A 26,234-nucleotide genomic window follows, 5' to 3' on the forward strand; every position below is an offset into this window, starting at 1 on the left:
ATATAACAAGAGGTCACTCTAATTCTTGGTCAGGGCACATGCTCGGGTTGTAGGCTTGATCCCTAGTAGGGGACGTGCAGGAGGCAGCCGATCCATATTTCATCAATCTATCTCCCTCTCCCTCTCTAAAAACTCATATATATATATATATATATATATATATATATATATATATATATTTTTTTTAAAGTCACTTAGTAAGGAGACTAATTTTATTTGCCAAAGAAAGTGTCAGTTTGCCATACCTCTGACTTGCATCTCACCAAAAAACTCTATGGACCTCTGTGGTTTTTTTTAGATATAATTCACATGCCATAAAATCTACCTTTTAAGTGTACAATTCAATAGTATTTTTAAAAAAATATTTTTTATTGATTTCAGAGCAGAAAGGAGAGAGAGATGGAAACATCAATGATGAGAGAGAATCACTGATTGGCTGCCTCCCGCAAGCCCCACACTGGGGATCAAGCCTGAGACCCAAGCATGTGCCCCAACCAGGAATCAAAATGTGACCTCCTGGTTACTAGGTCAAGACTCAACCACTGAAACACACTGGCTGGGCATCAATAGTATCTCTATAAAAAACTAATATGCAAAGTGAACCCTCTGGAGTTCAACCAGGAGACCGAGTTCGATCACTCGCTGTGATGTGTGCTGACCACCAGGGGGTGGTATGGAATGAAGGAAGGTCCTGGCCGGCAGCCAGATGGGCCCTGATCGCTGGCCAGGCCTAGGGACCCTACCTGTGCATGAATTTCATGCACCAGGCCTCTAGTTTATATATATAATTGTTTCCTTCTCCCAGCCTCTAGCACCACTTTTTAAAAAATATGTTTTAAAATTGATTTTCAGAGAGGAAGAGAGGTAGAAACATCAACGACGAGAAAGAATCATTGATCGGCTGCCTCCTTCATGCTTCCTACTGGGGATCGAGCCCACAACCCAGGCATGTGGGAATCCAACCGCGATCTCCTGGTTCATAGGTCAACCACTGAGCCATGCCAGCCGGACTGTACATCTTCTTTGAAGAAATGTCTATTCAGACAGATACCTGCTCATTTTTAAATTGGGTTATCTGTCTTTTTATTATTTGCTAGAGGCCCAGTGTATGAATCTGTGCATGGGTGGGGGCTGATCGGTCTGGGCCAGCTCGGGGGAGGGGATGTGGGAGGTTGGCCAGCCGGCCCGCCCTCTGGTCAAACTCCCAGTTGAGGGGACAATTTGCATATTAGCCTTTTATTATATAGGGTTTATTTAAATATATATTTTTTTGATTTTAGAAAGGGAGAGGGAGAGAGAGATATTAACATCAATGATGAGAGATAATCATTGATTGGCTGCCTCCTACACCCCCCCCCCCTCCACAACTACTGGGGATCAGCCCACAACCAGGGCATGTGCCCTTGACCGGAATCGAACCTGGGACCTTTCAGTCCGCAGGCCGACGCTCTATCCACTGAGCCAAACCAGTTAGGGCCTTATTTAGTTCTAATAGTTTTCTTGTGGATTCCTTAGGATTTTTCATATACAAAATCATATCATCTCCAAATACAGAGTTATATATTGTCTTTTCCATTCTGGGTACATTTTATTTCATATTCTTGTCTCATTTTCCCAGCTAGAAGAACTTCCAGTACAATGTTGAAGTGGTGAGAACAGATATTCTTGCCTTGTTCCTGATCTTAGGGTGAAGGCTTTTAGCCTTTTGCTGATACATATGATGTTAGCTCTGGGTTTTTCATAATTGCCCTTTATTCCATGGATGTTAAAAAATAAACACATTGTTCTCTATGCACACCATATTCTGTTATGCCTTGAGGCTTTGCACTATTGCTTCCTCCTTTCTGTCCCCGGCAAACTCAAGGTTCAATCCAAATGTCTGAGATGCTTCCCTTGACTGTTTCTAATAGAGTATATCCTTCCATCAGAGTTACTACAGCAATTTTTACATCTCTCTGCATTGTTTTATCCAGGATTGTAATGATTTGTCTCAGTTTTCTGAGTTCTTGCAGGCAACGACCATAGCCCTTCCCCAAGATCTGAGGCAGCACCAGACAGTTGTGGATAATCAATAAAAATTGGCAGTATGGGGTCCAGGCTAGGTTGACTGAATGGGAGGAATAGGAGTGGTCTTCATGTAACTTTTTAAGGTTAGAAATGTACCCCATATGTCCTTTTAATGTTCCCCTCAATCTATTATGGCTCTTAGTTGTGAGTCCAGATAAAAACATTACTAAAATCTGTTCATGTTTCAATCAGTACAACCTCTCCAAGGAAAGTAGTAATTTCCTTGTTTGCCTGAAAACTCTATCCAAGTTCCTGGACTACCTTCTAAACTTAATATTACAGGGTAAGTAATACTTTCTTTCACAGTGTTTAGACATATTTTCTATCTGGTATTTAGTAAGAAGATTGAGGCTCCCAGTTTCAAGATCTGGCTACACTAATTGCTTACCAGTCATAGAACCTTGAATACGTTACATTTCAAATCTCAGTAAAAGCCCCAAAAATAATCATCGTTGTTTTCATGGGGCTATTGATGAGGATCCAATGAGATCATATGGTTGGTGAATTTTAGAGCAACTGACAAGATCTTAGTTTTTTTAGCTGCACACATTGACCCTTTCCACCTAGACTGTGAGTTGCTTGGGAACAAGAGTCTGTGCTTCATTGGTTCTCTGCAAATGCTCTCATTATGTTTTTAAATATTTTATTTAATGATTTGAGAGAGAGAGAAGAAGGTAGAGAGGGAGAGAAAAACTTCAATTTGTTGTTCCACTTATTTATGCATTCATTAGTTGCTTCTTGTATGTGCCCTGACTGGGCATAGAACCTGAAACCTTGGTTTTATAACCTTGGCAGCTGATCAATGATTCTCTCTCATCATTGATGTTACTATCTCTATCCCCTTCTCCCTTCCTCTCTGAAATCAATAAAAATATTTTTAAAAAGGTCAATATTGGAGTCAGTTAAAACCCCACAGACATTATTCTACAGAATGTGTGATGCAGTTTATAACTGTGAAGGAACTGTGGTGTAGAAAGAGCAGCCAGAAGGGGTTTGAGGCCTGGCTCTGCCACTTAATGGCAGGTCCCTGATTTTCACTCATTTCCATTTTCTTAGTAGTTAAATAGGATAAAAATAGTAATACCTATTTCAGGGGACTGTGGAGATTAAATTCCTATGAGTTCTCAGATAATATTATTATTACTGAAGCCCAGTAGCATGGCCTCAGAATGGATTGGCAGAGGGGAAGGAGATAGGAACACTGGTGCTGTGGGAATCTGTGGGTAATGGTCCTTTCTTCTCAGGAAAAGGCTGGCCTCAAATTTTTGCTTTTTCTAAGAATCCCTCTCTCCACGACCACCCAACGCGTTCCTACCTCCAGGCCTTTGCTCTCCCTTTATCCTTTGAGTTGAGAGCACTGTATCTGTCTCCTAGGCTCTTGCCTGAGGGCTTTCCTGCCTCTAAGTAAAGTCTTGCTTCCTTCGAGATGCAGCCTTTTGGTGGTCCAAACCACTGGCCTCTCCCTCCTCTTTAATATTCTTAGTATTAGATGGATTACTCTTGAAGGATGGCCTGTGCCCTGTATCTCGGTTGGTATTTATCTATAAATCAGGCACTGTTTGCTAAAAGAATGAACAAATGTTAACTTTTTGAGCTTCTATCATGTGTCAGAATTTGGTGTTTCAAAGTTGAGTAAGACCAAGTTCCTTCCCTTAAGGAGCTTACCATCTAGTGGGAATAATTTAAGAGGCACTTATGTTATCTTGTTTAACCTCAGAGCAACCCTTGAAGGAAGCTGAAGGTTTAGAGATTTGCCCAAAGTGGCAAAGCCAGGCCAGGGCTGGGCTGAGAGGCAGATCCAGAGGTGGAAATCCTAGTCTCCTACTGCCCCACCACTGAGTGCCTAGAAGCTCACCCCTCACTTCCAAGAGTAGTGCCCAAAGCTTAGAAAGAGTTGGAAAGGTGGCTATAGTGTACATCAATGGAGAGCTCCAGCTCCTGATCTAATCAATCCCAGCTCTGGCACTCATTAGCTTTGTTACCGAGTCTCTCAGAGCATCAGTTCTCTCATCTGTACTAGTAAGAGAATACTGTAGTGAGCATCCATTGTTTTTACCCGTACAGTATCCAGTCCTGCTTCTGCAAACAGCACTTAGGTGTTGCTTTCCCTCTCCCCCGTAGTCAGTGGTATGGCAGGGGTGGCATGTTACTCAGGCTAGCCAGTCACTTGCTCTCTGGAAATGACTCTTCAGTGGGGTGACCCAAAGATTGAATCCCACTGGAGTTTATTCACTCAGGTGACAAAAATATTACTGGTTCTATTCCCTGGACCCTGGGGACCTCCCCCTCGTTCCTGAACTTTTTAAAAAATATATATTTTTATTGATTTCAGAGAGGAAAGGAGAGGGAGAGATAGAAACAAGAATGATGAGAGAGAATCATTGATTGGCTGCCTCCTGCATGCCCCCTAATGGGGATAGAGCCTGCAACCTGGGCATGTGCCCTTGACCGGGATCGAACCTGGGACCCTTCAGTCTGCAGGCTGATGCTCTATCCACTGAGTCAAACCAGCTTGACTGTTCCTGACCTTTTATGACTAGTTCTGCTTCTCCTTCCATTCTGTTAGCTCCCCACCACACCCCTCTAATAATTTCCCTTTTTGTTTAAGTTCATTGGAATCTGTTTTTATTGTTCGAGACAACAAAAAAGCTTTAATTGATCCAAACACCTACCTTGCAGTGTTGTAAGGATTAAGTGATTAAGTGAAGTTTGTAAAGTGCCTAACCCAGTCCTAGCAGCATAGCAATCAGTAACGGGCAGTAGCTATCTATAAGTTAACACAGGGTGGGGATGAGGGGACCTGGCACAGGGAGGAGGAGGGAGATTGTCATTGGTTTTAGTTCCACTGAGAAAGCTTCCCCCAGGAGGTAGTTGAAGGACAACATAAGGGAGGGAAGTCCAGGCCATGGTATGCTCATTTAATCAAAATGTCTTTATTGAAACAGAATGATAGAGCAAGAAAGAATGAGGTCTGGGAAGATGTCTTTGGGCACAGGGTGAAGCCCAGACCAGGTGGTTACAGTGTGGAGCTCTCTCCCTGTCCCCTGACTCTTGCCAAGGAAGTGGACACAAAGCAGCAGGGAGGAGATGGGGGTAGGGGCAGCCCTCTGAGCTCTACTTGATGGCTGGCGTGAGATGCCTCTGAGCCTCCCAATCGTCTTACCAGGCAGGGCCTTATGTCACCTTTCCGTATGGGCCAGCCTCCTGCCAGGGTGCTCAGAGGCCACTCAGAGGGCGGGGTTGGGGGTGGCAAGCAGCGGGACATGGTCACAGCGGTTGGGGGGTGGCTGCCGCAGCAGAGAAGGCCGGCGGCACAGCTCCCCATCCCGGAGCACCTCGGGCAGGAGCTTGCGCTTGGTTTCCGGCAGAAGCATGATGCTGAGGATGCAGAGGAGGGCACAGGCTGCCAGCACTACATGCTGCAGGAAGGCTCCGTGGCCCATGTGGAGGCGCTGGGCTGGGTCACTCAGCCCTCCGAGTGCCCCCAGGGCCATGATCAGGCCCAGGCCTCGGCCCCTGGGAGAGATGGAGTTGGCACTCAGCCTCTAGCTGTGGGTCTCACCCCCACCCTTCTCTAGCAGCCTTCCCTCCTTCATCCCTTGGGCTCTGTCCTTGATGGATGACCGGGAGGCCTGGCCCTGCCCCTGGCAGCACCCTTACTCTCACCGGACAGTGGTGGGGATGACTTCAGAAGCAAGGAGGGTACTGAGGATTCCAGCGGCTTGGGAGGAGAAGAGGCCAAGGACAGAGAAGGTGGTGATGGCGGCCTCATTCAGATCTGGAGGACCAAGGAGGAAGCATGAATGGAGGCGGGAGACCATGCTTGGCCTAGTCCCTCGCTTCATCCCCTTGCTCTCTGATCCTGTGGCTAGGTGGGTGGGCTCTGGGCATTCACTAATCGATTGGGAGAACAGATAGGGTATGTGGCCAGGGAAGGACTGTGGAGATCTGGGCAGGGGCTGGTCTTATCTTAGGAGGCCTGTCTGAGGCTCCTCTGCCTGGGTCCCTTTGCTGAGCCCATACTATGGGGAAGGGAGGATGCTCACAATCCCACAGGCCCAGCAGGACCAGGGACGCAATGCCAGTGAGGGTCATCAAGAGAAGCAGGATGCCCCGGCGGCCAAATCGGTCCACGGTGACCCCCAGGAAGACACAGGCCAGGGCCGCTGTGCCACTGGCTAGCAGGGAGCACAGGTAGAAGTCCGATGGGCTCCCTCCTCCTCCCACAGGCTGGTAGCAGTGACGAATGGCGTGGGCAATAAAGCTGTGAGAAGGAGTGGGAAAACAGAAAGGTGCCTGCATCCCCACCCGCAGCTTTCCACGGCTCTGGCAGCCCTCTGCGGGGGTCCTCATGCCTTCTCCACCCAGCCAGCCCCCATCCCAGCTACTGGCCTGGCCCTTGGCTCAGATCCCAGGCTCACTTGGTGAAGCCCAGGATAAGCAGGTTTTTCCAGATGTTGCGGTAGTTGAGGAGGGATGCGAGGGAAAAGGAGGATGTTGCAGGGAGAGGGCAGGTGTTCTCCAGGTCTTTGGGAGAGAAAGGGAGGAGCTGTCAGAAGGAGCAGCAGAGAACCCAGGGTCCTCCCACATGAGTGGTGGGGACCTTGGGAGAAGGTGCATAGCTATAACCATGCAGAGGGCACCGTCATGTGTGCATGTGAGAGAGCATCTGTAGGGACCCCTGTCTCCTACCCTGCAGGGCCTCCTGGGCTTCCTCTCCCAGCATCTGCCCATGGGGCCGGTTCCGCTCAGCCAGGATCCTCAGCACCGATTGGGCCTCCTCAATCTGTCGCTTCACTATCAACCATCGTGCAGACTCCAGAAACAGACCAGGCCAGCTGGGGGCAGGAGTGTGGGGTACACAGTGAAGCCTCCCATCTTCTGACACAGGGATGGGAAACTGCCCCCCTCTGAGGGGCTGGGGCTGGGGCAGGCCTGGACGAGGGGTAGTGGAGAAGAGGGGGTCTCTGGGCTAGAGCTAAGATGGAGGGGGAGATGAGAATGACCCGGACAGCAGGTGAGGGGTGATACTGACCCATAAAACAGGAAGAGGATGCAGGGAGCGGTGATCATTCGCTGCAGAAATCGCCAGTCCTTAGAGACAAGGGCCAGGCCCAGGAACAGGAAGTGTCCCCCCACCCCAACTAACTCCCCTGCTAGGGCCACCCGAAGCCTCTGGGTTGGGTCGCACAGCTCCAGGCCTGGAGATACATCAGGGACAGGGAGGAGAGGTCAGGGAGGAAGGAGGCGTGGGAGAGAAAAGGAGAGAGGGAGGGAGGAGGACAGAGAGTGAGGTCAGACCCTGATTGGAGGCTGCAGCTGTCACCTCCCACAGACTAACCTCTAAATGGCAAAGAGTGGAGAGATTGTTCAGTCCTCTCTCCTCTCCTGCTCAAATGTGGGAGGGTTGGAGGGTCAGAGTCCCTGATGGGTATTCAGCATTCCCAATTACAGGCTCTTTCATATCAGACCTTATATGACCTTCATATCAACCCTTGTTCAAGGTCACACAGCTAGTTAGGATTTTATTTTTTAAAATAGGACTATTACCTGACAGCAGTAAGTCTAGGGCAAGGAAATCTTAAAGATAGTGGAAGGAGATGGGTGTGGATAGATGAAAGACCCCTGGATCCTTCAAAGGCCTGGGCAGAAAGACAGCTTAGAGTCTAGACAGCTGAAATTTAGGGCTGAAGAAGGGACTGAGGGGACCCTAGGGGGCAGTGGGAATGGCCTGGGTTGTACACAGGCAGGGGTGAGCCCCAAGGGAAGGACCTCTTTGGAGGGTGCCACTCACGCATCAGGTAGACACCAAGGTCAACACCGGCAAGCAGGAAGCCCAGGAGGAATCGAAGGGCCATGACACCGGTGGAGGAGCCTGCAGCAGCCCCTCCCACTCCACAGGGGCCCACCAGCCCCAAGGTCAGCAGCACAATCCCACGACGGCCAAACCTGGAAAGTGTGCAGGGCCTCTGGTCACCCAGACCCCCTGGGGGAGGCATTGCTGGGTGGGGCCCAGTTGCCCAATTCACAGCTGGAGGTATGAGGATGAGGCCTTGGGAGCAAGAGTTGGACCGAGGCTAGAGAAGATGGAAGGGATTGGGACCATGGGTAAGTTATGTCTGGCAACCAGGCACTTGGGTATGGCTATGGTTCTGTGGGGATGGGACCAGACTCTTGTGGATGGGGCTATTGATCAGAGCTTAGGGCATTTCTCTGTGGAAGTGAGACCAATCATCAGAGGGGATGGGATATTGCTAAGGGGACTTGGAACCATTCATCCTTAGTGATAGAGGTCAGTTGGGATGAAGCTTGTCTTGCTCAGACTGGTCAGAGAAGATGGGGTCATTGATATATGTACGGGGTTGGAGTTACTGATCAGTGGAGGTGGGTCCATTGGCCACTTGTGCCTGGGGATAGTATTGGTCAGTGAAGATGGAGCTATTGATCTTAGGGAACTGAGTAATTGATTTTGGAGGCTGAGGCCATTGTCCTATGGGGTTAGGGCAAGGGTCTGTTTGTCCATAAGGATGGTGAGTAGAAATGGGGCCACTGGCCAGAAGATGGAGCCATTAACCCATGGGCATGGAGATTTAATCCATGGATTAGGACTATGGATCAGTGGGGATAATTCCTAATCTTAAAGATTGGTCAATTGATCTTTGGGGATGGAGCCATTGATTCATGGGGTGGGGGAATCTTAGTCCATGTGGGTGGAGCTATTGTTCAGTGGGGATGAATCTATGAATCCAGGGGGATAATCAGTAAGGATTGGGTCACAGACCAGGGGAAATTAGACTATTGGTCAGTGATGATGGATAGGGCTACTGATCCTTGGAGGCCAGGCTATGATCTTTGGGGATAATACCAAAGATTTATGGGGATGAAGATTGGGATCACTGGTCATGGGAGTAATACTATTGACCCAATAGAGGGGGGCCATATTTCCATGGGATGAGTTTATTGGTTAATGGGGCTAAAGCTACTGAATTTAGAAGACTGAATTATTGGACTTAGGTGATGAGGCTATGATTTCATAGTAATAATGCTACTGGTCTGTGAGAGTGAGACCATTAATGCATGAGGATGGTCTATTGATCTATGGATTTAGAATAATTTGCCCAAAAGGATTTGTGACTACTGGGCAGTAAGGATAGGTATTGATTTTTAGGGAATTGGATTATTGAATGTTGGATTGCCTTTGATCTATGAGAGTTGAGCTATTTATCCATTTGGATAGGACTGTAGATTAAGTGGAAGTTAGTCTAATAATCCATGGGGATGGTCAGTGGAGATGGAGCACTTGGTCAGTGGTGACAGTATTGAGAATCAGAGGAGATGGGAGTTCTGATCCCTGGGGAAAGCTATTGGTTGGTGGGGATAAGCTGATCCTTGAGATGAGGCCACTGATTCATGGAAAAGGGGTGTTTGGTCTGAAAGGATCTGAGAGCACTGAAGACCCATGAGGATGGAACTTTTAATTTCTGGGGGAGTGGTGCTATTGTGGTCATTGATCCATGGGGATTGGACTATTGACCCATAAGGGTGGAATCATTTGTTTGTAGAGATGAACTATATTGGTCAATGGGAATGGGGTTAGGAATTAACATAATTATCTTTAGAAATGAGGCCATTGAGATGGAGCTAATAGTCCACGTGGATAGGGCTATTAATGGGGATGAATCCATTAATCTATGAGGATGGTGAGGGAGGTGGTTAGTGATGATAGGAACAATAGAGGAGGAGCTAGGACTTTTTATACGTAGAGATAGGGGTTTTGGTCATGGAGATGGAGCTATGGTCTTTGGAGATGATGCCGTTGATCCGTGAATATGGGGAATTGGGGTGAAGTCATTCCCTGTAGCAGAAGAAGTATTTCTTGACGGGGAGTGCAGTTGAGACAGGGATGGGGGTGCATATCATTGAACAGAAGTCCCGAGAAGGCTGCAGAGTCCAGCGACTACTCTTCGACTACTCTTCGGCCTCTTGCCAACACCAGCTGCCTGAGCTAGCCTGCCTAGCACCCCTCCTCTCCGCTTGCCCTGTCCCTGGCAGCCCTCACCTGTCCGCAGGGTAGCCCAGGAACAAGTAGCCGGAGGCAAAGCCCAAGATGAAGAGGATCTGCTCCAGGATCACCTGCCAGCCCAGGTCACACACCAGATCCCACTGGGGATGTGAGAAGGATGGAGTGGGTGTGAGGCCCTGAGTGGGTGGCTCTCAGCCCGCCCTCGGACCCGGAGCCCACCCAGGCGCCTCACCTGGCCGATGGCATTGGTGGTGAGCACTGGCAAGCCGTTGTAGTCCCAGTCCTTGAGACAGTGGTTGAAGTCCGGCGGGGCAAAGCCACTGCACGAGGGGTCCGTACTGGTGGCGACGCGGCTGGCGACGCTGGCTGCAATCGCGGCGCTGGCGACGCCAACACCGCTGGCGTTGGGGGGCTGCTCCCAGCCAGAGGCGTTGGGAGCAAAGCCCCCGTAGTGGCAGTGCAGTGGGGGCGCCAGCGTGAAGATGGGGTCCGAGGCCAGGCCCAGCGCCACGAAGAGCACAGGCAGGCAGCAGAGGCCGAGCTGCAGCTGCTGGCCCCCTCCCAGCGCCCCTATCTGGGCAAGCAGCGCCTCGAAGCTGAGGGGGCCGGAGGGCACGGCCAGCGACAGGCTGCTGCCCAGCCCGCCGCGGCCCGCGTCGCCCTCCCCCTCCCGCTCGCGCTGTCGCTCACCCTGCAGCTGCTCAGTGGGCACCGCATCTCCGAGGGTTCCGACCTGCTTGGGGAGTGGGGGGTGGGAGGTGGGGCGGGGAGAGGCAGAAGACGGGTGAATCGGAGAAAACTGCAAAGCAAGGGAGGAGGGCGGGCGCTCGAGCAAGGAAGGCAGTCAGGGGCCGGGGGTGCGCGGAGGACAACGCCAGGCGCGGGTGCGGAAGGTGATGGCGTTGTCCTCGGCGCGCAGGCACTTACTCCGTTGGGGTTGGGGGTGATCTCTACATTGCTGTCGATTTTGCTGCCGCCCCCGCCATTGGGCTCCGGGGTCCCGGTGGCCACCCGGGGAGCCAGCTTGTCGACCTCAGGGGCCCTGCGGGGCCTCGCCGAAAGGATGCGCTGTCCTCTGGCCCAGGGGTGCGCTGGGTGCCCAGACACAGAGCCCAGAGACCCCGCTCTGCAGCTCTGCAGCCGCGGGCGCCTCCTTCGTCTCTGCGATCTCAGCGCCGATTTCTCCTCCCCTTCCTCCAGACTCTCCTCCCCTTCTCACGTCAGCAGAACCTTCGGTCCAGACTCTTCGTCAGAGAGAGGAAGGGGGGCCAGGGCCCAGGAGAGGGAGGGCATGGGCTCTGTCTCTGTTCCCTGCGTCTGAGGTCTATTGCGGTAAAAAGGGGAAAAAGGCTTAAGGATGGTAGCTAACCCACACAGATGCCAGAGATTCCTTCTTTGCTTCCAATTCTTACCAACCATCCATCCATTCATCCATCCACTCATTGATTCATCAATAAAATTTATGAAGCTTCTACTCTGTGCCTGGCCTTGTGCTAGGCTTGGGTATAATAGAATGAACAAGACACCGTGGAGTAGCTTGCTGCGGGGACAGAAGAGTGTAATGACCATTGCAGTACAGGACATGCATATGGGGGGCTGGGCTGGGCACTGCGCTCAGCCCTGGCTGCCCTCCTGCACAAGGCCACCTCGCGTTTCACTCAGGTGAGTCACCATTTCTCAACAGCATTTGGCACTGTTGACCACCCCTTCCTCTAAGTACTTTCTTCCTTGACTGCTAAGTCCCACATTCTCCTGGTTCTCTTTCTCTTTTTTTAAAAGTTTTTTTTTTTTAAATATATTTTATTGATTTTTTACAGAGAGGAGGAGAGAGGGATAGAGAGTTAGAAACATCGATGAGAGAGAAACATCGATCAATTGCCTCTTGCACACCCCCTACTGGGGATGTGCCCGCAACCAAGGTACATGCCCTTGACCGGAATCGAACCTGGGACCTTTGAGTCCACAGGCCGACGCTCTATCCACTGAGCCAAACCGGTTTTGGCTCTTTCTCTCTTTTTTTTTTTTTAAAGTTTTTTTTTTTTTCCCAAGGGAAGTTTAAAAAATATTTTTATTGATTTCAGAGAGGAAGGGAGAGGGGAAGAGAGATACATCAGTGATGAGAGAGAATTACTGATTGGCTGCCTCCTGCAGGCTCTCTACTGGGGATGGAGTGTACATCCCAGGCATGTGCCCTTGACCAGAATCGAACCCAGGACTCTTCAATCCACAGGTTAATACTCTATCCACTGAGCCAAACCAGCTAGGGCTTGATTTTCTTTCTCTTGCTCCTCTTTTCTCTACTGCAGGCTCATCCTTCTCTTCTTCATCACTCCGTGTCTGGTCCTCAGAGGCTTAGTCCTACCTAGGTCCTCCTCTTAGCTCACACTGTTCCCTGCACCTGGGGACCTCGCCCATGCCCACAGCTTCACCCTCAATATAAACAATACAAACCAACACACATCTGGTCCCCAGACTTACATTTCCAGCTCCTGTTACTGAACCACCTCCCAAAGGTCAGGTTTGCGTGCTCAATGCACTAGTAAGATAAACACTGAAACAATGGTGCTTGGAGATAAAGGTTTATTTGATTTGGCCAAATCAAGAAGACAGAAGAGCAAGAGCTCTCAAATTCATCTTCCAAAAAAAGCAACAGCAGAGAGTTTTTATGCAGCTAGGCCCTGCTCGGGAGTAGGGGAGGGAGAAATCTGTTTCTTCACTCACTGTTGACCATCAGTCTCACTCCAACCTCTCATCGGAGTCCGACCCTTGAAGCCTTCTTCTTTGACCTCTTACCTTGGATGACTCATAGGGACCTTAAACCCAATGTGGCCATGCTCTGCCCCTACTAACCTGGTTGTCTTCAAGTGTGTCCTACACGAATGGCCCCCTCGTCATCCAATTGTGGCCAGATGCTCAGGTGACAGTCCTCAGAGTGCCCTCTTCCTTACTGCCCCATCAAGTCCTTTTCAAAACCCTGCCCATGTTACTAGTACTTCCTATGTAATTCTCCTCTTTTCCGTTCCTCTCCATCTCTACCACCATTAGTCGAGCTGCCTGTTGCACAGACTGCTTTAGCCTCCTAATTCCTAACTGGTGCTGTGTCCACCGTGTTTCCACATCCTTTCCCCATCTGTTATGTAGAGTGCAGACGGAGTGATCTTTTCAAAATGCGGATCTGTTCATGTCCCTTTCCCGCTTAACAACCTTGAATGGCTTCTCCTCGCCATCAAGGTAGATAGTATGTTAGACAGCTCATACATGGTTCTGCATGCTTCGCCCCATGCTCTCTGCAGCTCCATCTCACGTCTCAAACATTCACTGCAGTCACACTGGACTCTTTTGTTTTTTTAATGCCACAAGCTTGTCTTATATTAGAAGGCTTCTCCTCCCCCTTAGTCAAGTCCTTATCATTCAGCTGTCAGCTCAAGCATTATTTGCCTGAGAAGCCTTCCCTAACTCCTAGAATTGCTACTCAGTGTGATTTACAGACCAGGAGCACCCACATCACCTGGGAGCTTGTTAGAAATGCGGAATCACAGGCCTTTTAACCAGGTCCCCATTAGAGACGCACTTGTCTAAGAGGTTTGATACCTAATAGGTACTGTTTTCTCTTATCTCAGATAAGGACTGGAAAGGCGTGTCCTGTCAGACTGTCAGGAAATCCATTCCCTCTCCTCTCCACCGAACCAACTTCTGAAATTTTCTCCTGTTCTGAAATTTTCCAAATATGGGAAACTCTTCTGATGCCTTTAGCAGCCTCCCACCACTTCCCTCCCCCCAACTCATTTCAGCACCTCCTCAGGGTTTGCTTTGGTGCTGGCACAGCCAACATCCCCTGAAGATTTATGTATCTGTGTTCTTGTGTCTGTCCTGGAATCATTCCCTTAACTTTATGTGGTGCTGGGCTGTTCGTATGCATCATCTCGCAACAAGCCTGTGAGAATATTATGGTCAATCTCATATCAAAGCTGAAACGGACTCCGAGGGGCTGACAGGATTTACTGCAGACACATAGGTACATGATGTTTCCGGGACTTGCTCTAATGCCAAGTTGATCTCTTAAAATTCTTTCTGGATGATGGAAGAGCGCCCCTGTTACAGGTCTTCAACACGTAGGGGTGAATTCTGGTGGCCCCAGAACCTGGAAATGAGTTTTCTTTTAAGAGTGAAATGAGCAAGGAACCCATAATGAAAGAGGCAAATGCATAGGGAATGCTAAGACATTAGGATGTGATTGAACTTTGGGGTGCTTCCAATCCAGTCACTGTGCCAGGGCATCATCTTAGGAAAGCAGGACTGAGCCCTGGCCGGTGTGTTCAGTGGTTAGAGTGCCAGCTCATGGACTGAAGCAGGGGTTGCCAACCGGTGGTCCGCGGACCACTGGTGGTCCATGAGGTCCGAAAGGTTGGTGACCGCTGGACTGAAGCAGTGCCAGTTTGATTCCCAGGCAAAGGGCATGCACTTTGGTTGCAGGTTCCCCGGTCCGGGTAGGCAACCTGCAGTAGGCAACCAACTGATGTTTCTCTTTCTCCCCCTCCTCCCTCCCTTCCTTCCACTCTCTAGAAATCAATGGGAAAAATATGCTAGGGTGAGGATTAAAAAAAAAAAAAAAGAAAGAAAAGAAAAAAGGAAAGCAGGACTGAAGCAATGGATCTGTGGCTTGGACTCCCTTTTTGGCAAATGGTTGGTGATCCCCATCTATGCTTCAGTTCATCTGTTTCACCAAAGCCCTGAGGACTATGGACTTCCAACACACTACATTCATCAGCCCCTCAGCTTCTCTGAAAGACGGTGTCCAGAATGACGGTCAGCAGGAAGCCTGGGAAGAGTTTAAGGGACTGACCTTCTTGGGTTAACTCAAGGGACAGGGCACACAGGCTGGCCAGCAGCACTCTCCAGCTGACCAGAGCTATCCTGTGGTGCACAGGTGAGAGCTGGGGTGACCCTTGAGCACAGCACTTCCAAAGGCTCTGTGTGGCCGGCCTCTCCACATGGGCACCTCTCTGATAACACCCCTTTTTGACAAGGAGGTCTTGGAGAGGCCTCCAATCAGCCATCAGTGTCTGTCTTCCTGGAATGCTAGTTGTCAGATTCTTCTGGGTTCTCTTATCCTTGGGGTCTCAGTTCCGATATCACCTCCCAACCATCCTAAAGTCTTTCCATGGCCTCTCCCCTCGTCTAGTTAGTTCTTCACATCACCCTGTTCATTTCTATTACCCGCAACTGTCAAATCTGTGGCAGATTTTTTAAAAAAAATTTACTTTTTTTAACTGATTCGTTTGTGTCCATTCCACCCCCACAATGTACCTTCAGAACTACAGCACCTCATGGGAGCTGAGAACCTGCTGAATGAACAGTTGTTAATTTCCCCCAAACCCCTAAAGGCATCCTGTCCATAGTGTGTACCCCATAGGTTGGGCTCATGGGCACCAGACCTATGCCCCCCTCCCCCTCCACACACACTGCCCCCAGGCTCTCAAGAAACAGTCAGGGAGCCAGACAGCAGGTTTTATTGAGAAGCACACCCAGTGCCTGAGGCCAGCTCTCTCCAGCTTCCTGTGGGAAGGAGGTCTCTGGCCTCTCCCAGACCCTCACATTCCCGGCAATCAGTGTACTGCTCTTATTCTCAACTAACAGTGAGGCACAGGTGCTGTACAGCCAAGAAACAGGACCAGAAAAGGGCTCCGGGTGGCCTAGGTTTCCGTCACCTGAGTCTCTGTGGGGCCAAGCTTGCAGAGGTGGGCGGCAGTGCCGTGACCAAGTACCTCCACCCCAGGCTGACAGAGGAGGAAGAGTCCAGTTCCCCGCTGCCCCAGAGGGCCTGGCACCTGCTCCTGACAAAGCAGGGAATAATATTAAATAAAAATAATTTATACAAAATGGCTCATACAAAAAGCTGTGGATGGAGGGAAGAGACGCCTCTGAGAGATTGAGATGACTGGAAGGGACAGGAAGGGGGAAAGACTGCCACTTCTCCTGGTGCCTAAGGCAGAGACCTCCAGCTGCCCAAGGACTGGAGGGAGCTCTGGCAGGCAGGGGAGGGGCAGAGCAGGGCTGGGGGCCCTCAGGGGGCCAGGCTGGTGAGCAGGGTGGTGAATTGCAGGGCCTGCCCCGCCAGCTGTGTCACGCACTGTGCCATCTCTTGGGCTGCAGAGCCAGATGGGTAGCCCAGAGCAGCCCCCTTGACAGCGAGCACCGTAGCCTGCAATGCCTGGCCCAGCGCTGTACCTGCAGCCCCAACCTGTGCTCGGAGAGGGGCGGAGGCTGCCAGCCGGCCCAGGGTGTCCCCAACGAACACCAGGCGGTGAGCAGCCACCACCACCTGCTTGCCGTGGGGCACGAAGAGGCGTGGGGGCTGGTTGGCCCTGCTGCTGGACATCAGGGCTGCCACGGCTGCCTGCAGTGCTGAGTAGTGGTTCTGGCACTGCCCTGCATAGAAGTGCAGGAGCTGCCGGTCTCCGGCGGGCAGAACCAGATGCTCCCCTGGGGACAGGACCTCCTAAGGGCAAGAGGAGTGGTCAGTGGGATCGCTCTCATTAGTGTCACTTCTGCTCTCTCTTCCTTTCTCCTCCCCTCCCTTTGTTCCCCAGCCCTTCCTTTCTTCCTAGCGCAATCCCTTCAGCTCTTACCTCTGCCATCAGAACGTTTAGATGCTCATAGCGAGCGGCAGGAAAGTGCTCAGAGCTGATGCCAGACAAATCTGGATTCCAACAACCTCAAACAAGTCTCTGAATGTCTTTATTTCCTTATCTCTAAACTGGGGAAGCTAGTTCTGCACTGTCCAAAATAAACATAATGTGAACACACATGTAATTTTAACATCTATAGTAGCCGCATTAAGAAAAGTAAAAAGAAACTTTGTTTTTAAACTCCAAATATACAAAAATGTTAATTTCAACAGATCTTCAATATATAAATTGTTGAGATTTTTTTTTCATACTACGTCGCCAAAATCTGGTGTGCATTTTATATCACACACCCTTCCATTCAGACTAGCCACATTTCAAGTAATCAATAACCATATGTGATGAGTGGCTACCATATTGGATAGTGCAGGTCCAGTATCTGCCCCCTAAGGCTGCAGTGAAGTTAACTCGATACAGTATATAGAAAGGGCTCAGAACAGAGCACTGCACACTGGATGCCCTGTATGAGTCCTTTCTATGGCTATGGTTAGTGTTGACTCATGTGATGTGCTTAGTACAGGGTCTGGTACTTGGTAAATACTTGATAAATGGTAGCCACTGTGATTAAGACTAAGGAGACCACCTCACTTTCCTAAGGCCCAGAGAGATTAACTAGCCACTTCAGAGCTCCCGGCGTCTGAATGGTGGAGCCGGGATTAGGAGCCAGGTCTCTTAGGAACCCAGGAATTCAGCTGAAGGAGCCTCAGAAATCACCTGGCCCCGCTCTGACCCACAGCCCAGAAACTTGCTGCTCTCAACTGCTTGGTTTTCTGATTCCTCTCCAACATTCTTTCCCCGATTTCTGAATTCCTGAAATCCTTTTCTAAATTCCAGCTCCTTCCTCTTGAATTTTAACTCGTCTTCTCCAACTGCTCGGTGTCAATGACCTTTTATCCCTATCCTATTAGTTCAGTGAAGACTATTCCTCCTCCTCCTATGTTCCTGCCCCCCTTCCCCAGCATCACACCCACAGGATCACCTGCTGCTCCGGTGGCCCCCTCTCCAGCGCTTCAGGATCCCCGGGCAAGGCTTTGTCCAGGGGCCTAGATCCCTGAGCTTTATCCACACCCTGCAGGAAGGGTCAGGGTCTCAGTGCAGGGGTGGAGGAACAGGGCAGGGTGGCCTCCTTGGCCCTCTCCCCTTCCCCTTCCTTCTGGAGGTCTCTGCTGCCATCAGAGGTTGCAGTCCTGGACTCCAGGTCTGAGACCGCTCTGGTGGCAAGTCAGAGGGCTCAGGGGCCCTAGGATGGGTTTAGGGGAGGAACACAGCACTGGTACAAGTGGTGTGGCCAAGTACTAGGGTCCCAGGCCAGAGGGTGCAGGGCCAGTGGAGGGGAAGGAGGGGAGGGAGGAAGGGAGGGTCTGCATGTGGGCCCCAGGCCTCCTCCCTCCTCCCTGTGGTTCTCCAGGGGGCACTTCGGGAGGGGCGGCTGGAGGTGAGCTCACCTTCAGGTGGACGTAGTCGTACTCCTCGGCCACCGGGATGCCCTCATACTCATTGTGGTGTCCCGCTGAACCGTCCTCCGCCTCCCGGCCCTCTGAATCCCCCTCGACCTTAGGGCCCCCGTAGCCATGCAGGCGGGGTGGAGGTGGGGGCAGAGGCCTGTCCTGGATGCTGCCCTTTCTGCCTGGAGCAGGAGAAGGAGCCGGGGAAGGACTGGGGGCCTCAGGGACAGGCAGGGCAGGCAGAGGGCGGCGGGACAGGCTCTCTGCAGAGGGCAACCGGGGCCTGTGTGAGGGCGGAGGGCTTCTGGCTAGAAGCAGGGCCAGGGTGTCCGGGTCATTGGAGGTGGAGGCTCCTGGGGGCTCTGGAGGTGCCTCTGGGCCCAGCAGGGGCACGTCGTAGATGCCCTCATCAGTGCTGCCTTCCCCATCGGCTAGCAGCTCCTCGGGCGCTTCATACAGATTGAGCAGAGCGGATGCCCGTTTCAGGTTGGAGGGGGCAGCATAGAGGGGGGGCCCCGGTTCTCGGCCCTCCTCCCACTCCAGATCTGGCTCCAGCTCTGACGGTGACTTTGGGGCCAGGGGCACATCATAGGGAGCTTCGTCCTCGCCAGGGGACTGTGGGGTGACCCGGGCCAGAGGGCGGGAAAAGGAGGCAGGGGAGTCATAGGGGTCACTGGAGGGAACTCGGAGGGCAGAGGAGGGCACGTCGTAGACCTGGAGAGGGAGCAGCTAGTCACCATCAGGTTCAGCACTGGACTCCCTCCAGAGCTGTATGGTTCCCTGCCCAACATACACACAGACCTCTAGTCCTCACCTCCAAGACACCTCCAGGGGCAGCCAGTTGGGTCCCGCTGCCTCTGGGGACCTTGTAGATGGGGTCAGGCGAGGGCAGGCAGAGTCCAGTTGGAGATCCTGAGGTCAGACAGGGCCGAGCTGGGGGTGGCACCACATACACCTGGGGAACCAAGACGTGTGGGTCAGGAAGAGGGGGGACCAGGGAATCAGATAACATGTGCCCTGAAGGAGCATAGACACCTTCCAACCCCCTCCCGGTCCCAAGGGCAAGGAGAACCCAGAAAGGGCTGGCAGCCAGGCTTCCTGCAGCAGAGCCCCTTAGGGCTCTCCCCGCCCAGCCTCACTGCTGGCACCAGCAGAAGGGAAAGGGGTCTCCTGGCTTGGGGTTGGGAGGGCTCCAGCTCTCACCTCCTGGTCTTCATTGCTGTGCTCTGGGGCTGGATATGGTGAGCCAGGCTCGGCTGGGGGCACCTGGGAGAGGCTGGGCTTGGGTGCCGGGCCATCAGGAAGGAGCGTCACTCTGTTGGCGGGCACAATGCCCTGCTGGCCATGCAGGGAGCAGAGGCACCAGCCGTCCAGCCCACCTGCACCCTCCCTCTGCAGCACCCGTAGAACATCCCCTCGGCGGAAGGACAGCTCCTGGGGGGACTCGGCGGTGTTGTCGTAGAGTGCCCGGGCCAGCTGGGCCTGGTGGGTGAGGTGGGAGTGGGAAGAGGGGTCTTCACAAACACATCAGGTCACGGCACCTCCTGCTCAAAACACTTTAGAGCTCATTTCCCTCAAGCTAAAAACCTGACCTCCTGGCTCAGGTCTTCCAGCCGGCCCTGCCTCGTCTCCCACTTCATTCCCTGCACTCTCCCTCTTCCTTTCTATTCCTTGAACTAAACAAGCGCTTTCCCACCTCAGGGCCTTTGCACTTGCTGTTTCATTTACCCAGAAGGCTCTTCCTCTGACTGGCCCCTTTTCACCCTTCAGTTCTGCTTAAATGTCACCCTCTCAAAGAGATCTTTTCTTCACTCTTCTTCCACCCCATTCTGTGTCTGTCTCCATCCATTGTTTCCTTCATAATACTTTATACTATTTGTCTATTTTTATTATTGATTTCTACCCATACAGTGTAAGCCCTGTGAGAAGGACTATTATATTCCTAGCTTCTGCAAATGGGCCTGACCTGGTATCCGTGCTCAATAAATACACTGAGTGGCCAGATTATTATGATCTCTGAACGCATAATAATCTGGCCACTCTGTGTGTGTGTGTGTGTGTGTGTATATATATATATATATATATATATATATATATATATATATATATATGAGGCCCAGTGCATGAATTCATGCATGAGTGGGGTCCAACCTGGCCAGGGGGAGGGAATATGATATGGGCGGTTGGCCGGCCTGCCTGCTGGTCGAACTCCTGGTTGAGGGGACAATTTGCATATTAGCCTTTTATTATAAAGGATATACACTGAGTGACCAGATTATTATGCATTCAGAGATCATAATAATCTGGCCACTCAGTGTATATGCTAAATGAATTTCTTTCAAAGCCTCATGTAGACAAGGAAGTCCTGCTAAGGTCTCCCATAGACTCTCCTTTACCTTCCGTTTCCCAGTCAGCATCCCCAACAAGCCAAAGTTTAGATAAAGCAACTGCAGAGATCCCTTACTCAGAGGGGCTGGGAGGGCCCAGCCAGATAGTACCTAGGCATAATAAGGAAGAAAACAGAAACCCAAGCAACTGTTTTGTTCTCAATCTGAGCAAATAAGGTTCAGAAGAGGATGAGGTTACCATGGAGAAAAGTACGTAGATACATAGATGTGTGTGTGTGTGTGTAGGGGGGCTGATGGACCAACCAAGAGCAAGCATTTATCAGTCTGTTTTCAGTCCTGTCTGGTAGGGACACCTAAGCTTTTTCCTTGGAGAGCCACAAGCTCAGGTAGAAGTCACAGACACCAAGTGCAAATTATGTACCCAGACACTGTGCAGGTCTTTGTGCTAATCATCTCATCTCATTCCATCCTCACAGCAACCTTAGGAGGGAGGAGGCATCACTATCCCCATTTGGAAAGAAAACCAGAACAGAGAGGTTAGTACTTTACCCAACGACACACAGCTGGTGCAGCTGGTGGGGCATGATTTGAGCCCCAGGCTGCTTGATTCCAGAGCCTGCACACACACTCTCTCTCTCTCTCTTTTGTAAAAAAATGTTTTTATTGATTTCAGAGAGAGGAAGAGAGAGATAGAAACATCAATGATGCCCTAGCCAGTCTGGCTCAGTGGATAGAGCATTGGCATGCCCCTATTGGGGACTGGGGATCAAGCCCACAATCCAGGCAGTTGCCCTGACTGGGAATCGAACCGTGACCTGCTGGTTCATGGGTCGATGCTCAACCACTGAGCCACATCGGCCAAGCCAGAGCCTACACTCTCAATCACTCTTCTACTGCCTCTGCACAATCGCAAACATTAAGGATCTACTTTTGCCCTGGCCGATGTGGCTCAGTTGGTTAGGCGTTGTCCCCATGCACCGAGAGGTTGCCAGTTTGATTCCTGGTCAGGGCACATGCCTGGATTGGCCTGGTAGGAGGCAGCTGATCAATGCTCCTCTCTCACATTAATGTTCCTCTTTCTCTCTCCCTCTCTCTAAAAATTAATAATATATATATTTTAAAAGGATCTACTTTTTCCTTCTTATATTAGTAACAGTGGTTAAGTCAAGAAGGTCCATGACTCAAGCATCTTATACACAATTTCCCTTTGCTGGCCACCCCTCATAGGGCTCTGGGTCCACAATGCCCTTTGGTAGACTCAAGCTCAAACCACTCACAGTGTCCTAGATAATAAAAGGGTAATATGCAAATTGACCCTAACGGTGGAACGACTGGTCTCTATGACACGCACTGCTCAATGCAGGAGCTGCCCCCTGGTGGTCAGTGCGCTCCCACAGGGGGAGCTGCGCTCAGCCACAAGCCGGGCTGAAGGCTGCAAGCGCAGCAGCAGTGGCAGTGGCCTCTCCCGTCTCCTCAGCAGCGCTAAGGATGTCTGACTGCAGCTTAGGCCCGCTCCCCGCTGCTGGCGTCTCCCGGACTGCCAGAAGGATGTCTGACTGCCAGCTTAGGTGGGCCTAAGCTGGCAGGTGGACATCCCCCAAGGGGTCCCAGACTGCAAGAGGGTGTAGGCCAGGCTGAGCGACCCCCTCCCCCCTGAGTGCACCAATTTTTGTGCACCAGGCCTCCAGTGGAAACATATTCCGCTTCAGTTATGTTTGCTAAGTGACTGCCCCTGCTGGCAGCATCCCAGGCAGTGGTGGCTGACACAGTGATGGTGGAGAGCAGGTAGTTAGGCATTACTGAGCAAGCAATCCACATGGGCGAATTCAGTAAAACGTCTCAAGCTGAAGATCTCTGGCGGGCTGTATTTGGCCACCAGGCCCTGGGGAGGAGGATGCCCTGCTCAGCCAACATGAGTGCATGTTTCCCTTGGCTAGCGTTTCCCTCGGATGGAGAGGTTGTCCAGCCCTTCATGGCTGGATGATGTCAACAACAAACTGACTTCTCCTTTTGCCTGATTCTAGACTCATCAAACCATTTTCTGATGGTATTGGCTTCTGAAGGATATTGTCCCACAGAAAGAAAACGTGCTAACCAGATGACACACATTCCTGGTCAGCATGGCACTTTTCTTTCTAACTGTAAATTATAAATTAGTACTTTGGAATTTAGCCTAACTGGGTTTAAGAGCACAGTTTGGACGGAGGCAGACAGTACTGGGTTTGAGTCTTGGCTCTACCACTTTCTAACTGGGTGACTGCGCAGGTTGTTAAACCTCTCTGAGCCTGTTTCTTCTGTAGAATTCCATATCCATATCTGAATATCCATTTGGATAATAATTTGGATAATAATAGTACTAGCTTCACAGAGATGTTGTGAAGACAGGATGAGATAACGTCTCAAGCAATCAGGGCAAAGCTTAGAGCCAGTAAATGCTCAATAAATATTAGCTGTTACTAGGCTCCTGTGAGTTTCATTAGCATAAATATCCCCACCCCCACCTCTGGTAAAAAGGAAAATCTACCTCCTGGGACTACACAGCTGATCAGAGTACACCCACTATCTTCAGGATCTCCCCCTTTCCCAGCTCTGAAAACTATGATGGTTTTTCCCACCATCATACAGATGGAGGAACTAAAAGGAGTTCGGTCTGAGAAGGAGTGAAAATTGAACTCTTCCTACGGGACTACGGGAGGTTGTAGGGAGGCATACTTCTCTTTCCAGCCTCCTTCCCAGGGTACCCACTCAGAGGGGGCCGGAGAGCAGGTGGCAGCCTCCCTTTCACTGGGGATCCTAGAGCCCAGGGAAGGGTGGTTAGAGAACAGAGTTGTTTAGAATGCAGATGGCAAGGAGTGCTAGACAGCAAGTAGAGGTGGGGCTGTGGCGAGCTCCTCCCAGTGCTAGGTTTGAATTCTGTCCAATCGGGCCAAACCTCCGGGCCTGGCAATTGCAAGCACCCAGGCCAGAGTCGCTGATAGACTGATTGATGATGGGTGTGGTCACCCCTGCTCTACCCGCCTCCTCAGGGACTAAGCTGACTGGTGAGGGAGGGGCTGCCTTAATGGGGGGTGGCAGTGGGCCACACGCTCTCTGGGATGCCTCCTCCCACGGCCCCATCACGCCAGCCAGCTGTCTCCTTGCTTTGTACCCAGAAAGTGGCCAGAGGCTGGCTGACATCACCTCCCCCTCCATCTATGTTCTCTTTCTCCCTGCCCGATCTCTCCGCCTTTGCTTCATTTCCTCCCTTTCCTTCATCCCTCCTCTAGAGAAGGGCCTTCTTGGGCCCTCCAGCCTCTCCCATTTGTCTGAGCCACCTCCACTCTTTCAGCCCCCTCCCAACCTTCTACTGGCCTCCCAATCACAAGCCCCTGCCAGCCACCACCGGCCATCTGTTCGCGCCAATAAATGAGCACACAGGACTCGGGCTCGACTTGCCCCCTCCCCTCTTTGCAGGACAGCCTCTAGAAAGAAAGAGAGAAGAAGGGGAGGGGGTGGGGAAAAGGGGGCCTCCAGACACAGAAGGGTGAGGAGAGAACACAAAGCAAAAGTGGAGGGACACAGCGTCCCGGAGAAGAAAGGGACCAAGAAGAGAGACAAAGAGAAGGCAGACGTAAAAGTGACAGAGTGCAGGGCAGCTGCGGAGGTCTCTGCCCAGCTGCCTCCTCTCCCGGGTGGACTCACCGACGTGGCTATGGCCATGGCCTTGGCCTCCGGCGTGGCCTGCTCCAGGCCAGGCTCAGTTTCGCTGACTTCAGCAGCGGCTGCCCCGCACCATGGAGGCGGCCCCCAGCTTTGGCGCCTGAGTCGTGGCCTCCGCAGAGGTTGGAGGAGGAGAAAGAGAAAACCCACAAACTCCCCAAATGGGAGGCAGCTTGGCCAGGCAGGAGGAGGAGCAGCGGGGCGGGCTGGGGCGTCGCTGCGGGACCTTATCCAAAGGCGCGCGCTCCGCACTGTCCCCGCGGCCTCCCGGGGGCCGCCGGGTGGGCCAGGCCCCCGGAGCTGCCTGCCCCAGGCCGTGGAGACACCCCAGGTCCGCAGGGTCCGGCTCCCTCGCGGGGCAGGGGCAGGCTAGGAGGAGGGGGCTAAGGCGCTCGACGCCTCTCCAGGGCGCCCAGAGTGGCCCCGAGGGCTGGGAGAAGCCGCCGGGGCGGTTGGGCTGGACCAGCGAGTTTGGGAACCAGCCCAACCCCACCCGGGACCGGAGAGCGAGGCTCCCGGGGCCGTGGTCGGGGCGGCAGGAGCAATGCGGCGGCCTCGCTGCTGGGGACGGAGGGAAAGCTAGAACGGGGCCATGTGCCCCTCTTCAAACTTGCCCAACTTGGCGAAAGGAGGCCCGCTGACCCCAAAGGCCCGCGAGCGCGTGGCGGTGGGGCTGCGCCGGCCCAGGCGCTCGCACGCCCCGGGGGCCCGGCGATTCGCACCCACGCGCACTCGCTCTCGGGGCGCCCGGGACCAGGGTGCCGCGAAGGCAGCGGGGCAAGGCTCGAGTGGGCGGGACGGCCTTTCCAAAGCCCAAGAGGGGCTCAGCGGAGCCCACCCGCCCTCCTCCCCTCGGCCCCCGGCCCGGGGCGCCGGTTCCCAGCCCGCTCACGCGCACCCTGGACAGGGCCTCTCGGGGCCCCCCCGCTCTCCGCGCCCCCAGCTCGGGGCAGCTCCCAGGTGTCTCTGGGGACGGAGAAAAAGGCCACAAAGCAAAAGGAGCAAAGGAGGCGAAGGAGGGGCCGGGCCGGGGGCCTGCGGACTCGCCTGGAGGTGGGGTGGACACTAAGAGGGCTGTGAAGGCTCCGGGGGTTGCGGTGGCCTTTAGGCTCACTTCTGCTCGCGGCTCCCCTCCCCTCCCCTCCCCTTCCCGGGCTCCAGGCTGCCCTCTCAGAGCAGTTTCTTTCTCCTCCCCTTGGGCCCTCTCCGCTCCCGCGCGGGGCTCCGTCCCGGGGATGAAGAGAAAGGAGGGAGGGGAAAAGGGAAGGGAGGGGAGGGGCGGAGGAGAAAGGAGGACGCTCCCTCCGAAGGCCGGTGTCGAGTTTCAGCTCACGACCCTGGGGCCAAACTGCACGCCCCCTCCCCGCCCCTCTCCCCCCGCGCCTCCTTTCTCCCGTCGTCACCGCGGCCCTAGGGGGGGTCGGGTCCGCTCGCTCCGGGGGGCTCGCCTCTCCCTGCCACGCCCCCGCTCTCCCCCGCCAGCCCCGCGCCTCTCTGACTCCCTTTCATTAGCCCGCATCTGTCCTTCCCGCGGCAGGGAGGGGACGCACTCCTTCCGCCTTCCCGGGCCCCTCAGTGGAGCCTCTCTTCTCCCTTGGCATGGCCTTCGCAGGGGTGACAGGGTGAGCCGCCTTTCCTTCGGGGGCAGACCGGGGGTCTGGGCTGGACGTGGATTCTGGCCCTGACCGTCGGGTCCCAGAGCTGCAGGCGGGCGAGTGGTGCTGCCCTGCCCTCCGCCGCCAGCCTGGGCCTGGCCCCAGCCCGCTCCTGGCACACTTCTGCCACGAAAAGCACGAGTGGGGACCATGGGCACAAAAGGCCAGAACTCGTGCAGAGGAGCCGGGATCTGGCCTTCCAGGAGTCTCAGCTGAGAGGACAGGGCTCGCGGGTCTCCACCTCTCCTGCCATACATAGCGCTGCTCCTTGGGGTGTGCGCACTCTCTCCAGCCCCCCTTCTTTCTTTTCG

The 26,234-nt window shown here is 52.8% G+C and overlaps 2 protein-coding genes across 6 annotated transcripts; both read right to left on the reverse strand.

Annotated features, from left to right (window-relative positions):
• Positions 1–4,980: 4,980 nt before the first annotated feature.
• On the reverse strand, positions 4,981–11,252 carry SLC22A17 (solute carrier family 22 member 17). Of its 2 annotated transcripts, none has more exons than XM_054716461.1 (8): positions 11,018–11,252; positions 10,323–10,826; positions 10,127–10,230; positions 7,862–8,016; positions 7,103–7,268; positions 6,760–6,905; positions 5,734–5,845; positions 4,981–5,583 (listed from the first exon to the last, which is right to left on the reverse strand). In XM_054716461.1, exons 4-8 carry the CDS (start codon positions 7,923–7,925, stop codon positions 5,295–5,297), a joined length of 777 nt encoding a protein of 258 aa, XP_054572436.1. In that variant the 5' UTR covers positions 7,926–8,016; positions 10,127–10,230; positions 10,323–10,826; positions 11,018–11,252; the 3' UTR covers positions 4,981–5,294. The 2 variants fall into 2 exon arrangements, with proteins under 2 accessions (XP_054572436.1, XP_054572435.1); XM_054716460.1 differs by lacking the exons at positions 10,127–10,230; positions 11,018–11,252 and adding exons at positions 6,114–6,331; positions 6,489–6,594 and having other exon boundaries at positions 10,323–10,403.
• A 4,332-nt stretch (positions 11,253–15,584) lies between these two features.
• On the reverse strand, positions 15,585–24,884 carry EFS (embryonal Fyn-associated substrate). Of its 4 annotated transcripts, XM_008158497.3 has the most exons (6): positions 24,251–24,882; positions 19,425–19,703; positions 19,036–19,176; positions 18,222–18,935; positions 17,756–17,845; positions 15,585–16,589 (listed from the first exon to the last, which is right to left on the reverse strand). In XM_008158497.3, exons 1-6 carry the CDS (start codon positions 24,266–24,268, stop codon positions 16,155–16,157), a joined length of 1,677 nt encoding a protein of 558 aa, XP_008156719.2. In that variant the 5' UTR covers positions 24,269–24,882; the 3' UTR covers positions 15,585–16,154. The 4 variants fall into 4 exon arrangements, with proteins under 4 accessions (XP_008156719.2, XP_027991050.2, XP_008156720.2 ...); XM_028135249.2 differs by lacking the exon at positions 17,756–17,845 and having other exon boundaries at positions 24,251–24,884; XM_008158498.3 differs by lacking the exon at positions 19,425–19,703 and having other exon boundaries at positions 24,251–24,881.
• Between the last annotated feature and the right edge of the window lie 1,350 nt (positions 24,885–26,234).

Source organism: Eptesicus fuscus, chromosome 5 (genome assembly GCF_027574615.1).
Source record: "Eptesicus fuscus isolate TK198812 chromosome 5, DD_ASM_mEF_20220401, whole genome shotgun sequence".
In the NCBI taxonomy this organism is placed as follows: domain Eukaryota; kingdom Metazoa; phylum Chordata; class Mammalia; order Chiroptera; family Vespertilionidae; genus Eptesicus; species Eptesicus fuscus.

Bases quoted from the DNA above. Each gene is read 5' to 3' on its own strand.
- EFS (XM_008158497.3), bottom strand. The intron at 18,936-19,035 runs GTGAGGACTAGA...CTCCCTCTCCAG, and splicing joins CCCCTGGAGGTGTCTTGGAG to GTCTACGACGTGCCCTCCTC. The intron at 16,590-17,755 runs GTGATCCTGTGG...TCTTGCCCTTAG, and splicing joins GGGGGCCACCGGAGCAGCAG to GAGGTCCTGTCCCCAGGGGA.
- SLC22A17 (XM_054716460.1), bottom strand. The intron at 6,906-7,102 runs GTCAGTATCACC...TCCTGCCCCCAG, and splicing joins ATCCTCTTCCTGTTTTATGG to CTGGCCTGGTCTGTTTCTGG. The intron at 5,846-6,113 runs GTGAGCATCCTC...TTGGTCCTCCAG, and splicing joins CCTGCTGGGCCTGTGGGATT to ATCTGAATGAGGCCGCCATC.